Source organism: Solanum lycopersicum, chromosome 9, assembly GCF_036512215.1.
Source record: "Solanum lycopersicum chromosome 9, SLM_r2.1".
NCBI lineage: Eukaryota > Viridiplantae > Streptophyta > Magnoliopsida > Solanales > Solanaceae > Solanum > Solanum lycopersicum.
Genome location: NC_090808.1, coordinates 3,936,436 through 3,951,610, shown reverse-complemented (window position 1 = coordinate 3,951,610; position 15,175 = coordinate 3,936,436). Strand labels below are relative to the sequence as shown.

Below are 15,175 nucleotides of genomic sequence, written 5' to 3'. Positions count from 1 at the left end.
AACCAAGAGTAATTTCCTTCAAAGAAGTATAACTTGTGTTATAACAATTCTTTTTTTAAAAAAAAAAAACAAAATACAACCTATAAATAATAGGTAAAAATTGGCTATAGGGTGCAATCCCTAGATATATTTCTACTTGTTCGTATATTTTCCTTGCCAATATACAAATAAGAAAAGTATTTTTTTTTTGTCTATCAATAAAAGCAATTTGTATTTTCTCTACAACTTGACATAAAATTCTAAAATGTGACAATGAGTGATCCATAAGTGACAACTTGCATTGATTGGATTTATTGTTTGTTTATTTATTTATTGCATTTTTCAAAGTCAACAATGGATGACTCACTAAGTTATGGCTACAAATTTGTAATCTTGTATTATCCATCTAATTATTAAAAAAAGAAAGTGGTTTACTAGTCAATGATCGAGAATCATAAAGTTTCAAGTTTATAAATAGGTGATTTGTTTACGTCGGTTGGTAAATAAAGATACTCGGTTGGTGTCTGTTCTGATGGGAGGTAACATTTAGTGGACGCAAGCTAACCGAGACATCACTTTTGTTAAAGGGAAGAGTACTATATCCTATTGATGAATAATAGAACAAGATATATCAAGAAAATGGATACAAATGAATCAAAACATGATAGAAAAAGTGAGTTAAAAGCCTTTGATGACACAAAATCTGGTGTCAAAGGACTTGTTGATGCAGGAGTAAGTAAAGTCCCTCAGATATTCATTTCACCTCCAGATACATACTCAAATTCCAACACAGGACAGTTCATTTTTCCAGTTATAGACCTCCAAGATATGGATAGTCACGATCAAATCAATCGAAAAAAAGTCATTGAGAAAGTCCGCGATGCATCAGAGACATGGGGTTTCTTTCAAGTGATCAATCATGGCGTTCCGTGTGATGTTATGGAAGAAATGATACGAGGTGTTTGTAGTTTTCATGAACAAGATACTGATATCAAGAAGCAATGGTATACGCGAGAGTTGACTAAAAGAGTAGTTTATAACAGTAACTTTGATTTGTATAATGCACCAGCAACTAATTGGAGGGATACTTTTTTCTGCATTATGGCTCCTAATCCTCCTAGTCCTGAAGAATTGCCTCCAATCTGTAGGTATGTCATTTATACGACACGTGGTGTAAAAGGGGTTCGATTGAATCCTCTTCGTTGAAAAAGTATAGCGATATGTATGAAACTCGTTGAATCCCCTTGACAGAAGACCAGTAGCTAAGCTAGCAATTCTGCTAAGGGGTGTTCAAGATTTTGTATATGTATAATATAAAATGACTTTTGGATTGAGAGTGTTTAACTAACTGCCCTGACTCCCCTGCAGATATAAGTTTGAATCCTAGTTGTGACACACTATCATTTCTTGAATCCCCGTGTTAGAATTTCTGATTCCGATACTGATATTGTTTAGTGTTTTCTTTATGATGTGGTAAAAGGGATATCATTGTTAAATACTCTGAGGAAGTGAAGAAACTCGGGCGTTCTTTGTTTGAACTATTAGCAGAAGCACTTGGACTCAATAGAAACTATCTGAATGAAATGGATTGTGGTGAAGGACTTTCAGTTGTATGTCACTATTATCCAGCTTGTCCAGAACCAGAACTAACATTAGGTGCTAGTAAACACGCTGATGATGGATTCTTGACTTTGCTTCTTCAAGACCATATAGGGGGATTGCAAGTTCTTCATCGAAATCATTGGGTTGATGTCCCTCCTACCCCTGGTGCTCTTGTTGTAAATATTGCAGATCTTCTGCAGGTATGTCTTCTCACCTATCTGTACTGAAAATGAGTAGTGATCTTTAAAATTCATGCAAGTTGAATATTGTAAATGAGTAGCTCGTTGGCTACACTTTGAGCTCGCGAACCACTCTCATGCTTGTAGCTATAGTAGGTGAGACCCCAATATCATTGAGGGCCTTGTCATATTCATATGATGTACATATATGATTTTAAGGTATATCGGAGCCTTGCCCTGACACCTATACAGTTCATGTCATATGTTAGAGGCTCCATAGACTAGTATGTACCGGTCATGTGTACACTTGAGTTACATCACTATTTCATAACATGCACTGATCTCTAATTTCACACACACACACACACGAGCGTATGTTGTGTGATTATGTCAAAAGAATTATGTTCAAATGAACCAACATCAAGTCGTTAGGTCCATCACTGGACAACTTGTCCAGTGCATGAAACATTCCATGTTTATGCGAAGTTCAGGGAAGTGCCACACCTCAAGAGGGTGTAATGTAGGCAGCCTACCCTGACACAAACATCAGACGTCAAAACAACGCACAATGATTAATTTGAATTATCAGATATTACTACACTTGAAGGTTATTCATGCAGAGAAAACAAGTAGTAATGTTGTTTTGTCATGAAAATGTACAGTTAATATCAAATGACAAGTTTAAAAGCGTTGAACATCGTGTACTGGCAAATCGTGTTGGTCCAAGGATATCGATAGCATGCTTCTTCTCCACATTTTTTCTAGAAGCGTCAAGACTTTATGGTCCTATTAAGGAGTTGTTATCAGAAGAAAATCCGTCAAAATACAGAGAAACAACAATTCAGGAATATGCTGCCTATTTTACTGCAAAGGGACTTGATGGGACTTCTGCTCTGCAACATTTTCGACTTTAAACTATCTTTTCATTTGTCTCTTCATGCTACTTATTCAAAGTAATATATGTCATATTGTAACAGATATTAGTATAGATAATCACTATTTATGCATTGTAATCTTCAAGTTTCAATGAATCTCATAGTTACTTTCTTGGTTATTTTGAAATACCGATGATGTGTTTCCTCTTCCTCCATTGCTTCATGGACCAGAACTTACAAGTGGTTGTATTTGCCAGCTAATATTTAACAAACGACGTTGTTATAGAGAGGTTTGATGACTGTGTTATGTTTTTAGTTGCTTATTAGTTATTCTGCATCTGTCATAGCGATATTCGCCTTGAGTACACAAACCAAGTGATGGAATTAGGTGACATTCTATTCGAACTACTGTCCGAGGCTATTGTCCTTGAACCAAACCACCTCAAAGATATGTGTTGTACCAAGGGGCTTTTTGCATTAGGTCATTATTATCCAGCATGTCCACAACCCGAAATTACTCCAGGCACCAGTAAAAATGCTGACAGCGACTTCCTCACCGTGCTTCTCCAAGACAACATAGGCGGTCTTCAAGTCTTACATCAGAACCATTGGGTTGATGTTCCCCTACTCCCGGAGCTCTCGTAATCAATATAGGAGATATGCTACAGGCAAGTAGTGTTACATTTAGCATATGTAGCTGTATCAGAAACAGTACTTGTCTCTTATTACTTATGTTATGTAGGTTGATATGCTTTTTACTCGAATCATTTTCAGCTTATATCAAATGACAAATTCAAAAGTGTTGAACGTAGAGTACTAGCAAATAAGATAGGTCCAAGGGTATCAATGGCGTGCTTCTTCACGACAGGCTTACTACCAACACAAAAACTGTATGGACCTATCGAGGAGTTGATATCTGATCACAATCTTCCAAAGTACAGGGAAACGACTGTTAAGGAGTACTCTTCTTTTGCTGCATTTTAGGCTTTAGACTAAACACAATTATTTATGTGAAACTATGCGTAATCTTAAGTATGCTGATTATGATGATACACTTAATAGATTGTTTTCTCTTCTTTACTTTCATTTCCTCCGACTCGACAACTCATTCATTAGCCTTATCTTCAAAGTTGAAGGGAAAAAAATGATACTACTACTGTTCAAGATGATTTGACATGACTTTTGCTCAAGTAAATCCAAAGCAAGTTGAGTTGGCTGTCTATATGATACTGTCACTCCAGAATAAGTATATTCTGTAATGTGAGGTATCATCATGAAGTGACTAGTTATACAGTGGCGGTCAATTTATACCACGATCATCCACTTTATCCTAGATTGAGACCAGCAATGTTAGCAAGCTCACACAGGCGGAATAATGTCAGGGAAATGAAACAGATATCCAGCATGCTTTTTGAAATGAATAATCAGTATTGGTATCTTTCTATACTATAGCAATCATATCTGTTCAGTATTAAGAATCAACGGTAGATTATAATATCGTATCTTGTGAGGAAGAAACACTGAACTTCAAAACAAAGACAGATCAAAGTTAAATCTATATTCTGAAGATATTATCAGTACCAGTAATACCGATGATGCATGTACTCTTTCTCCATTGCCTTGTGAACCAGAAATTTGAACTGGTCTTCGTTTCCAGCTGACGACGATGACAGAATTGTCTTGAAGCTGAATAATCTTGACTTGTTAAAACTGTCAATTCTTAGTTGCATTATTTGTTGATTTAACTCTTACACTTTGACTAAGTGCAAATAAATTTGTATATATCTTAACATTTACAACATATTCAATACATCTGAGGCATATTTTACTTCAAATATCAGCTAAGAAAAAAATGGAGTTGATCAACACAACTGAAGTCCAGGTTCCAAGAGAAGCAAAGTATGACAGGAAGGCTGAACTACAAGCTTTTGATGAGACGAAAACCGGTGTTAAGGGACTAGTCGATACAGGTATCACTAAAGTACCAAGAATGTTTGTTCAACCGTCAAGGATTGAAGATTCAACAATTCACAGCAACAAGAAGTTCAGTTTTCCAATAATTGATCTTGATGGTATCAAGGAAAATTCGATCAAACGAAAGAACATAGTCCAGGAAGTCGGTCAAGCATCCGAGACTTGGGGATTCTTTCAAGTGATCAATCATGGGATTCCTAGTCATCTTCTGGAGGAAATGAAAGACGGTGTTCTCAGTTTCTTTGAACAAGATACCGAGGAGAAGAAACAGTGGTATACGCGAGATTTGACAAAAGTGTTTACGTTTAACAGCAATTTCGACCTGTTTGGAGCACCAGTAACCAACTGGAGAGACACTTTTACTGCTACCACAGCTCCTATACCTCCAAAACCTGAAGAATTACCTTCTGTTTGCAGGTATCATAAATTCTAATCTACAATCCTACCCTTCTATAACATCATTTATCTAGAATAGATTTTTCAATAGCATTCATATTCAGACAAATGACGTTGTTATAGAGAGGTTTGACTGTATTGTAATTTTATTTGCTTGTTCTGTATCTATGATAAGGGATGTTCTCCTTGAGTACACAAACCAAGTGATGAAATTAGGTGATACTCTATTTGAAATACTGGCTGAAGCTATTGGCCTCGAACCAAATCACCTCAAGGACATGGGTTGTGCCGAGGGGCTTATGGCGTTAGGCCATTATTATCCAGCATGCCCACAACCAGAACTAACTCTAGGCACCAGTAAGCATGCTGACAATGACTTCCTCACCGTGCTTCTCCAAGACAACGTAGGCGGTCTTCAAGTCTTACATCAGAATCATTGGGTAGATGTTCCTCCTACTCCCGGAGCTCTCGTGGTCAATATAGGAGATATTCTACAGGCAAGTAGTGTTACATTTAAACATATACCTGTATCAGAAACATACATTTCTTATCACTTATGAACTCGATCATTTTCAGCTTATAACGAATGACAAGTTCAAAAGTGTTGATCATAGAGTACTGGCTAATAAGGTCGGTCCAAGGGTATCGTTGGCATGCTTCTTCATGACAAACTTTGTGGCAACACAAAGGCTGTATGGACCTATAAAGGAGCTGATATCGGAACAGAATCCTCCAAACTACAGGGAAACGACGATTAAGGAGTTCACAACTCATTTCAATAACAAAGGGCTGGATGGCACTTCCACTCTGTTGCATTTTAGACTTTAGACTAAATTGTTCAAATAAGGTTTTGTAATACTATATATGTCAAACTAAGTATGCTCATTATGTAACCATCAATAAATTCTACTCATAGTAAGTAATTTTCATGATTATGTTTAGATTCATCGCTAAGTTTTTCGCTTCTACCTTTCTTAAGAATATTATTGCATGGGCGAATTTACGTATATACACGCGAGTGTATAAGCACTTGTTAATTTCAAAATAAAATCATACAAATATATGTGTATATAAATTGATCTCGTTTTTTTTTTTTTAACAAAAAAGAATCAAATTTGACATCATCATATCCCAATGCTTTGGTTGGTAAATGAGTCCAAAGTTTATAGTTGTCATGCTTTCTTCTTTTCTTACCCATTAACATTATATTTTAAAATTAAATTGATATTTTGTTTATTTTTTAAAATTTTCCATCAAGCTTAATATTATTGTATCTCCTTGCTCCGATAGATAAATGAATTTAAAACGGAAAACAAGATAAATATATTGTTGAACTATTTTAAATGATATACGAATATTCTTCGTTGTATTTTCAGGACATTGGTGCTGTTATTGTCTAAAAACTAGAGCATATATATCCTCCACTCTAACGGAAGACTAAATAGAGACACGTGACACAATCTTATCTATTGATAAATATCGAATCAGTAAATAAGATTATGACACGTGTGTTAGGATCGAATTCATACATACACACACTTGATGAATAAATAACACAAGAACTTTAGAGAGAAAGAGATGAGAGATCTAGAGAGAGAAAGAGAGAAGCCAATATTTCGTGGTAATACTCCGTGAGTAAACTTCTACGGCGTTGAGGTATATATATTAATAAATAAGAGTATATTTTAGTTACAGATAATATATGAAGAATAAATAGTAAAGCCTAAAATATATTAATCAGACTCTACAACCTAACAATGTGTATATCTATTAGTATAAAGTATATATATATATTCTAGTTTTTGAACGGCAAGAAAACTAATGTTCCAAAAGTATGAGGAATGTATCATTTATGATAGTTTAAAATATATTTATTTTTTTCTCATTTAAATAATCTCGAGATAATTTAATCTGAAAACCAAATCACGTGACATGGAAAAAAAAAAGAGTAATCAAACTTTTCTTAATCATTAATTTTATCACTTAAAGAATATGTATAAATAAGTGGTTAGGCTTCATTTGTACTTTTCATTCCCATTTAGCTAATCTCTCAGTAATGGCTGAGCAAGGAAGCGCCGCCGCAGCTCCGTCGTCTGAGTTGAAAAGTCGGCCGGCCGGAAGCACCGAGCACAGCTGGTGCAAGGCGGTTCCCGGTGGCACAGGTATAACAGTCTTAGCTCTACTCTTGTCAAAACCACCAGACATTTCACTTCTCCAAAATGCCCTTCACAAACTCCAAAATTCCAATCCTATCCTCAAATCTCAACTCCATTACGAATCAAGCACAAATTCCTACTCTTACATCATTCCCTCCACTTCTCATCTTCAAATCCAGCCGTTCGATCTCTCATCAACGGTTCAGATTCTCCGACGCCTCAAAACCTCCGATCTCACCTCCGTCTCCGATTTTCATCTCATCCTCGAACACGAAATCAACCACAACTCATGGATGAACACCGGCACTTCATCAGATTCCGACACGGATATCTTCTTCGCCAGCATTTATCAATTAGAAAACGAAAAATCGGTGTTCGCTTTAAGGATTCATACATCGGTGTGTGATCGGGCGGCTGCATTGGCGGTGCTGAAGAAGTTATTGAAGCTGGTGAGTTGTGAGAAGGAAGATGAAGAAGGGACAGAATTGGAAATATTGAAAAAGATGGAGGTTGGTTTGGGGATTGAAGAGTATATTCCAGATGGTAAAGCGAGTAAACCATTTTGGGCGCGTGGGATTGATATGGTGGGGTATGGTTTGAATTCATTGAGATTTTGTAATTTGAAGTTTATGGATTCGGAATCAACGAGAGGATCACAAGTTGTGAAATTGCAGTTGAATAAACAAGAGACTGATCACATTCTTGATGTAAGTTCTTCGCATTTTAGTAAATTTCTTACCTTTTTACGCATCTCGATTAATTTCATTTTATTTATGATTTTGTTCATCGAGACTTGATTAGATAAGAAGAAATCACATAGCACTTGTTAAGTCTTTGATAGTTTTTTTTGACAACACATTAATTTTAAACTTTTGCGCTTATTTCTTTTTTTTATAAATTTTATGTTTATTAAGGCTTGATTAGATAAGAAGAGATCACATACTCACTCGTTTCAATTTGTTTATTTTGTTATCTTTTTAGTCGTTTCAAATAAGAACGACTCTTTTTTCTTTTTTGGTTGACCTCTCATTAATTTTATTTTTCATGTGATATGTTTACTCACAAGATTAAAAGTTATTTTGATATATTTTATATATCTTTAATTTAAAATGATAGGAATCGATTTCTAAAACTATATTTTAAATTATAATCAGATAAATAAATTGAAACGGGAATAGTGTTTTTCTTAAGCTTCCTTAATTTAGAGCAAGATAGTGATATTCCTTTTTTTCTCTTTCAATAAATTTAATTGTCAGTGTGTTAAATATATATTTGATAATTGATAGAGAAACACTAATGTTTTACAAACTTAAAGAATTTAAAACTTTTAAAATACTATATTTAAGGAAGTATGTTAAGCCTATCTAAATTAAAAGGATTATTTTTGTCATTTTCTCGATGTATGGTGTGTTGTCTTTAATCATATATTTTTCTGACTTTATCATAATTAATTATAATTTCCTTAGTATTATTTGATAATGTATATTTTTCTCACTTAATCATAAATTAATTATAATATCCTTAGTGGTATATTAAAAATATGAAAATAGATATTATGGTTGAAATTTAAGTGGAGACAATACATTAGATGATTCAAATTTCTTTCTCTAGTATTGAAATCGAATTGGCAGAAAGTACCGAAAGTCGGCCTCCCGCCCTATCATCCCGTGTCTCAACCAATTTTTTTCTTGTCTCCAAATCTCTCTTTTGGCTTTTGAAACTTTGATTCGGTGCCTAAATTTTGATCGATAAAGTTATCTGGTATTTACCTAGATGGCAAATAGTAGGTATCTAATTGATAACGTTTGCAAACTGAGTTGAACATCATCGTCATACAAAAATAGATTTAAATGTCATTTTCAAATTGTCAAGTTAGGTTGACATTTTATTTTCATTTTCTTTAGAAATTAGGCAAAGCTACTCTATGAAAACTTGCTTGGCCCAATTTTCTTTTTTAGGTTAGTCTCATTTATGGCCCTCATTGAATATTCTCTTCACATGATGTCCAACTTTAATCATATTTGAATTGTGAATTGGCCAATTTGCATGCTACATCTTTCACATGACTAGAATCTGGCCTGATTGTGAGTAATGATATTACTAATTTTTCTAAAAATAACTCGTGGTGTTCGGGTCGACTAGTGGTTACCTCAGTACTTTCCATCTGCATGTGTATCAAGCAACTCTGTTCACCGAGAATGGTATAAACTAATACCGTTAAATCAAAAGATCCAATTCGGCTCAACTAAGATCAGGTTTATAGCCTGATTAATGGTTTAAATTTTATACATCGACAGTGCAAGATCACATTATTTAGAAGTTAGTTGTATGTAACTGCCTGTGATAAGTGTGTGCGACACTACAAAAATGTTGTTCGCCAATGTCAAATCTTCAAAAATTACATTACTTTATCCGAATGCACCTGAAAAACATTTTTGAAGAGTCTGAGCAACAGGTTACGACTCCCTATCTAAATGTACATTGTTTGCACTTTAGAGCATTAGAGGTAGTAACAAAATCTGAATTTTGGTAGGGCTGTAAAACGAGAGGTATAAAACTGTGTGGACTATTGGCTGCTGCTGGATTAATTGCAGCTCATTCCTTAAAAGGCCTAAAGGAGAATCAATGGGAGAAGTATGCAATTGTAACCCTTATTAACTGCCGTTCAATTCTTGATCCAGTGCTTAGCCCTGATTTTCCAGGTTCGTTAATGCATTCATGGTAAAAACTTACTTGTATCGGGTCTTTATATTTCTTGTACCGAGGCCTCCACTCTTGACACCCATCTAACCCCATTGGTTACTACTGTCTACTGGTATCCGATCTTTTTTTTCTTCTTTTTGGACCCAAGTTAATAATAAATGGTACCGCTACTGATGTTCTACCAGTTGGTCAAGGCTAGTACACTCTTAGGTCCAGGTAACTACTCCCAATTGATCAAGGCTAGTACACATGACAGACTCTAGAACCCCCTCTTTGATTTTCGTGCTCAAGCGTTGCTTTGATAGTAATTGTTATAGACTAAATAGAAAACCTCAGCCTATTAAGGGAGGGAGAACCTGTCAATCTATAAACTCATACGTACACTCAATCGGGAGTCAAGTATTGGTTTGCAAGGATTCCTTTTAAGGTAAATAATAGAGTTGCTATATGTGACTTGCAAGTTCGTTGCCCATTATCTATGTACTTGGAAAAGCTCAAATTACCCTTAGTCTGCTGGAAACATCCTATTAGCCCTTTTAACTTGAGCAAGTACACCATACTTCAGTAGTCAGTACCATGTGATTGTTCTTACATTTGATGTAACTCTCACTTCTGTTCAGCTTTTTCTTTTCATTGCTATTGTTGTATCTTATCAGCCTTTCTCGAGTCTTAAAACTCCGACTTCTAAACTCAAAACTGGTTTGAAATGCCCATTTTGAGCTGGTTCAGGCTGATTGTTCCCGCTTATCTAGATTTCACTAATTGTGAGCTTCTGTTATTTTGGTCATTTCGATTACTGCATTGTGATGTTTACTGAACAGAGCATGTGAAATTAGGTCTTAGGCCTAACTCACACCCCAAAAGCTAGCTCAAAGGGAGGAGGATTGTTGTCATTCTTTAACACCCCACCTCACGCCCAGTGCTTAGCATCTGGTGCGTGAGCAATTTTTAATTTTGGGGCTTTGATACCATGTTTAATTAGGTCTTAAGCCTAACTCACACCCCAAAAGCTAGCTCAAAGGGAGGAGGATTGCCTAAGCCTTATAAAGAGTCCACCCATCTCATTAATCACCGATGTGGGACTTTTGTCATTCTTTAACACCCCACCTCACGCCCAGTGCGTGGACAATTTTACGCCCAGTGCGTGGACAATTTTAATTTTGGGGACCACAACATCGGGTGAGACGGACCCAGCTCTGATACCATGTGAAATTAGGTCTTAGGCCTAACTCACACCTCAAAAGCTAGCTCAAAGAGAGGAGGATTGCCTAAGCCTTATAAAGAATTCACCCATCTCATTAATCATCGATGTGAGACTTTTGTCATTCTTTAACAGAGCATATTAAAATGATCTAAATCGTGCAGGCTTTTATCATTCTGCCATCCTCAACACGCATGACGTTAAGGGAGGAGATGACTTATGGGAGCTAGCAAAGAGAAGTTACACATCTTTTATCAACGCCAAGAACAATAACAAGCATTTCACAGACATGGGAGACCTGAATTTCCTCATGTGCAGGGCCATTGATAATCCCGGCTTAACTCCATCCTCTTCACTTAGAACTTCTCTGATCTCCGTGTTTGAAGACACTGTGATCGATACCTCCAGCACAATGCATCAAGAAATCGGATTAGAAGACTTCATCGGGTGTGCATCCGTGCATGGGGTAGGCCCTTCTATTGCCATATTCGACACAATCAGGGACGGACATTTGGATTGTGCATGTGTTTATCCCTTCCCCTTGCATACTAGAGAGCAAATACAGGAGCTCATTGGTGAAATGAAAAAAATCCTTATTGACTGCTAGTATATTACTAAAACAAACACTATATTTTCCCACTCATCATGTTCAATGAAAATGCAGTAAGTTGTTTGTTTTTGACATCAAAAGTTTCAAGTTCTTGGTTCTTTTTCTGCTTGTTTTAAAAGATGCTGAGTTTATGTGTGAGCCGTTGACGATGTAAACGAAATTTTACATCATGTCAAAATTTAACTGATTATAGCAGGTTACTCTTCTATTCTCCAGGTGAACTTAATGTGATTGATATACTGACAGTGCAGATAACATAAACTCTTTCGAAAATTACAAAATTAAAAACATTCCATGAGTCATTTGTGGCTCTAATTTATCACCTAACTACTAAAAATGCTGCTAACTTCAACCAACATGCATCCAATTAGTACTTTTTTTGTTTTGTTTTTTTTGGTAAATGTGGTTACCACTATGTTCAGTATCTAATTTTTGACCAAGTCAAAATTAAATAATTGTATAACATGCATGCACCTCTTGATGATAATCAAACTACCAATAATCCATTTTGACTAATTAGAAAACCCTTTTGACTTGATAACTATGACTAATAACTACATTCCATTTCTATATCGAATCTAAAAAAAAAAAGTCTTTCGCCCATGTGAAATGACAAGAAAAACAAGGTGAGGAGCGAGATTAAAACGATAGAAGTGTACATCCTTAGTTTATTTAAGGTAAATATCAGCTTACATAACTATTTTTTTTTATCTGACTTCGACTTTAACTCTGAGACTGACTGTTTGAACGAGTTTAAACATTCTCAAAGTGGTCTTAATGTACCACTTAATGTATTTGAAAGGGCAAAAAGTAAATAATTAACAATTACATTTCTCTTTCAATTGGTCTGGTCACTTAAATTTTACAATTTAGCTAGTTGATAAACAACAAGATTTACTTCTCTCAATTGATATTTCTCCTCATGGGAAAAAAAACACAAAAGGAAGCTTAATTACCTATGATATTAAAGGTGTAATAATTTACACTATCTCTTTGGTACAAAAGTAACTAAGACTTTAAATTGTAAATTACCTCCTTAATATATGATTTAATCCTTTTAAAATCTATTTCACCAAATGCTATTTTTTCACTCTAGTTAGAAAAGTAATTGATTCCAACTTGTTCGAGACTGAAACGTTGTACGTAGTTGTGAATATATAAGACCTTGAATAATATAGACCTAATTATAGAAATTCCTCAACCAAGCCACCAAAATCAAACTTCCCATTGCAACACTCCACAGCATTGACCACTTCTTGAAATGCAGCAACACTACATGGAACCACAAGTCCATTTGTTTGCTCAAAACCAAACTCATTATATGTCTTCTCCAACAAAATCTTGAACAATGGATGTGAAAGATAGCTCGTTGGCACCGCGAATCGCTCCCTTTCTTCCCCTACATACACTGCAAATGTTCCCATCTTTTTTGATGATTTAGCACTTGTTGGACTAACCCCTTGATAATCTTGATCTTGATCATCATGATCATGATCATGATCATCCTTAACAAGTAAATATTCAAGATGTTGGGATTCATCATGGCTATAAATAGAATTAGCACTTGGTGATCTAATAACCTTAGCCTTTTTGGCTAATTTCTTCATTGAACCAAACTTCTTGCCTAGCATTTTTTGTGTACAAGAAAATGAGAAAAGAAGTTGATTTCTTGAATATTTTTGCAATGTAAATTGGCTTTTTGTAGTGTGGAGAAATTATCAAAAGAGGGCCAACTTTTGACTTTTAAAAAATTGGAAGAGTGAGTGGCTATATGCTTGTGGTGGTTTAATTTATTTGTCCTTAAATTGTTGTCTCTATATATGCACTTTTGACTTATCAATAATAGCAATTAGTGCATATCAAACTTATAAATAGCCTATATAGATCAAGAAGAAATAGTCAGAATTTGAATTTTATGTGTTCGTACATAAACTCTATCACATTCCATCAACTAAAAACTAAAAATATCTCGATAGAAGTTTCCATTGGAGATTCGGGATATTTTTCTTATCGAAATTATGTCCAATTATATCATTAACGTAAATAATTATTCTCTCTATTTCAATTTATGCGACACATTTTGAATTTTTGAGATTTTAACAAGTTTATCTTTGACTGTAAATTTTTCATATATCTTGTAAATATTTTGAATTGTCAATTATTGTGACTTGTAGTACTTTTTGTTACGTAGTTTACAAATGTATAAATTTTATTTCAAAAAAATTGAAGATTTTATGTGTAAATTTTAATTGTCGACTCTCGAAAAATGAAATATATCATGTCTATTTTATACCTATATCACTTAAAAAAAATTATTATACCTTAATTAATTAGGTAAATATATGGTAGAGATATAGAGTTGGTATCTATCAAATAGTAATAATTACAAACATTTATAAAATTTAAAAAAGAAAAAAAATATTACTTTATTAAAAATAGAATAGCAATAACTCATGCTATATTTTAGCCATTAATCCATTACTTAAAAAGGCATACTGGATTAGTTACAACCAATATATTCCTTTATAACCAACAAAAAAATAATTTTAACCATTACATAATTGAATAATCAAGAATAATTTTAACTTAATTAACTTTAAATCAACTAGAAAAAAATTGACTAATCACCAACCCTTTAATAATATATTAGACGGCTGAAAATGGTGGGTACCCATGAAATTAAAAAAAGTTAAAAGGATTTATAAAGTATATATTATAAATTATAATAATTAGACGGTTGGAATATTTATCAGTTTATGTGATTAAAAATTAGTCAAAATTATAAAATAAAGAGATAGTTATATAATAAACAAAAAAAGAATGAAGAGTGGAGGACACATTTTTATTATTAAATGTAACGACCTGTTTAGTCATTTTGAGCAGCAGATTTTATTTATAGAAAAACAGGCTGAGATGACGGAACCCACGACGGACCGTCATGGGCACGACGGACCGTCGAGAGTGTCTCGTTTCAAAACACTTAGAAATTCTGAAAAATGGGTACTGAAATCGACTCTCTGAACTTCGTAACGGAATGGCAGGATGGACCGTCACAGGCGTGACGGACTGTCACAGACTCTTCAGAGAATTGAGTCTCTGAACTCTGTGACGGAGCAGCAGGACGGACCGTCGCAGGCACGACGGCCCGTCACAGGCTGCGTAATCCCAGGCGGAGTCGGATTTCTTTAATATTTTAAGGGACGTTTTTGACTATTCCGACTTATAATTATAAAGTTAGTGGTTTAATATTAATAACTCAATTACTTGGGGGCTAAAAGAGGTAACCTTGAGTAAACTAGTGAGTTATTATTGCCATCTTTTATTCTTAATTATATGCTAATTAGGGTAAAAGAAAGAGGATTTGAATAAAGAAAATAGAAAGAACAAGAAGAGAGAGAGAGGATCGACGACAAAGAGGAGAAACGAGAAAACGAAAAAGGCTTGGGAAATTGCTTGCTTGATCGAAATTCTTCGGTGGAGGTAGGTTATGGTTTTATACT

At 34.7% G+C, this 15,175-nt stretch overlaps 5 protein-coding genes across 5 annotated transcripts; 4 read left to right on the top strand and 1 right to left on the bottom strand.

The window, feature by feature from the left end:
- The first annotated feature begins 335 nt into the window (after positions 1–335).
- On the top strand, positions 336–2,822 carry LOC101249199 (1-aminocyclopropane-1-carboxylate oxidase homolog 1). The gene is made up of 3 exons (XM_004246448.5): positions 336–1,127; positions 1,460–1,781; positions 2,423–2,822. The coding sequence occupies exons 1-3, from the start codon at positions 589–591 to the stop codon at positions 2,672–2,674; spliced, it is 1,113 nt and encodes a 370-aa protein (XP_004246496.1). The 5' UTR covers positions 336–588; the 3' UTR covers positions 2,675–2,822.
- A 191-nt stretch (positions 2,823–3,013) lies between these two features.
- LOC112942145 (1-aminocyclopropane-1-carboxylate oxidase homolog 1-like) lies at positions 3,014–3,619 on the top strand. The gene is made up of 2 exons (XM_026032882.1): positions 3,014–3,247; positions 3,410–3,619. Exons 1-2 carry the CDS (start codon positions 3,014–3,016, stop codon positions 3,617–3,619), a joined length of 444 nt encoding a protein of 147 aa, XP_025888667.1.
- Positions 3,620–3,896: 277 nt separating this feature from the next.
- LOC101249481 (1-aminocyclopropane-1-carboxylate oxidase homolog 1) lies at positions 3,897–5,946 on the top strand. The gene is made up of 3 exons (XM_004246449.5): positions 3,897–5,026; positions 5,181–5,502; positions 5,582–5,946. Exons 1-3 carry the CDS (start codon positions 4,488–4,490, stop codon positions 5,831–5,833), a joined length of 1,113 nt encoding a protein of 370 aa, XP_004246497.1. The 5' UTR covers positions 3,897–4,487; the 3' UTR covers positions 5,834–5,946.
- A 1,057-nt stretch (positions 5,947–7,003) lies between these two features.
- Positions 7,004–11,755, top strand: LOC101249753 (uncharacterized). Its single transcript, XM_004246450.5, has 3 exons — positions 7,004–7,868; positions 9,695–9,863; positions 11,230–11,755. Exons 1-3 carry the CDS (start codon positions 7,062–7,064, stop codon positions 11,670–11,672), a joined length of 1,419 nt encoding a protein of 472 aa, XP_004246498.1. The 5' UTR covers positions 7,004–7,061; the 3' UTR covers positions 11,673–11,755.
- A 731-nt stretch (positions 11,756–12,486) lies between these two features.
- LOC101250042 (auxin-induced protein 15A-like) lies at positions 12,487–13,432 on the bottom strand. Its single transcript, XM_004246451.5, has one exon. It carries the CDS (start codon positions 13,304–13,306, stop codon positions 12,860–12,862), a length of 447 nt encoding a protein of 148 aa, XP_004246499.1. The 5' UTR covers positions 13,307–13,432; the 3' UTR covers positions 12,487–12,859.
- Between the last annotated feature and the right edge of the window lie 1,743 nt (positions 13,433–15,175).

Excerpts from the sequence above, each read along its gene's own strand:
- LOC101249199 (XM_004246448.5), top strand. The coding sequence starts at position 589 with ATGAATAATAGAACAAGATATATCAAGAAAATGGATACAAATGAATCA. Across the intron at positions 1,128-1,459 it reads GAATTGCCTCCAATCTGTAG|GGATATCATTGTTAAATACT; the intron begins GTATGTCATTTA and ends ATGTGGTAAAAG. Across the intron at positions 1,782-2,422 it reads ATATTGCAGATCTTCTGCAG|TTAATATCAAATGACAAGTT; the intron begins GTATGTCTTCTC and ends GAAAATGTACAG.
- LOC112942145 (XM_026032882.1), top strand. The coding sequence starts at position 3,014 with ATGGAATTAGGTGACATTCTATTCGAACTACTGTCCGAGGCTATTGTC. Across the intron at positions 3,248-3,409 it reads TCTTACATCAGAACCATTGG|CTTATATCAAATGACAAATT; the intron begins GTTGATGTTCCC and ends AATCATTTTCAG.
- LOC101249481 (XM_004246449.5), top strand. The coding sequence starts at position 4,488 with ATGGAGTTGATCAACACAACTGAAGTCCAGGTTCCAAGAGAAGCAAAG. Across the intron at positions 5,027-5,180 it reads GAATTACCTTCTGTTTGCAG|GGATGTTCTCCTTGAGTACA; the intron begins GTATCATAAATT and ends ATCTATGATAAG. Across the intron at positions 5,503-5,581 it reads ATATAGGAGATATTCTACAG|CTTATAACGAATGACAAGTT; the intron begins GCAAGTAGTGTT and ends GATCATTTTCAG.
- LOC101249753 (XM_004246450.5), top strand. The coding sequence starts at position 7,062 with ATGGCTGAGCAAGGAAGCGCCGCCGCAGCTCCGTCGTCTGAGTTGAAA. Across the intron at positions 7,869-9,694 it reads AGACTGATCACATTCTTGAT|GGCTGTAAAACGAGAGGTAT; the intron begins GTAAGTTCTTCG and ends GAATTTTGGTAG. Across the intron at positions 9,864-11,229 it reads GCTTAGCCCTGATTTTCCAG|GCTTTTATCATTCTGCCATC; the intron begins GTTCGTTAATGC and ends TAAATCGTGCAG.
- LOC101250042 (XM_004246451.5), bottom strand. The coding sequence starts at position 13,306 with ATGCTAGGCAAGAAGTTTGGTTCAATGAAGAAATTAGCCAAAAAGGCT.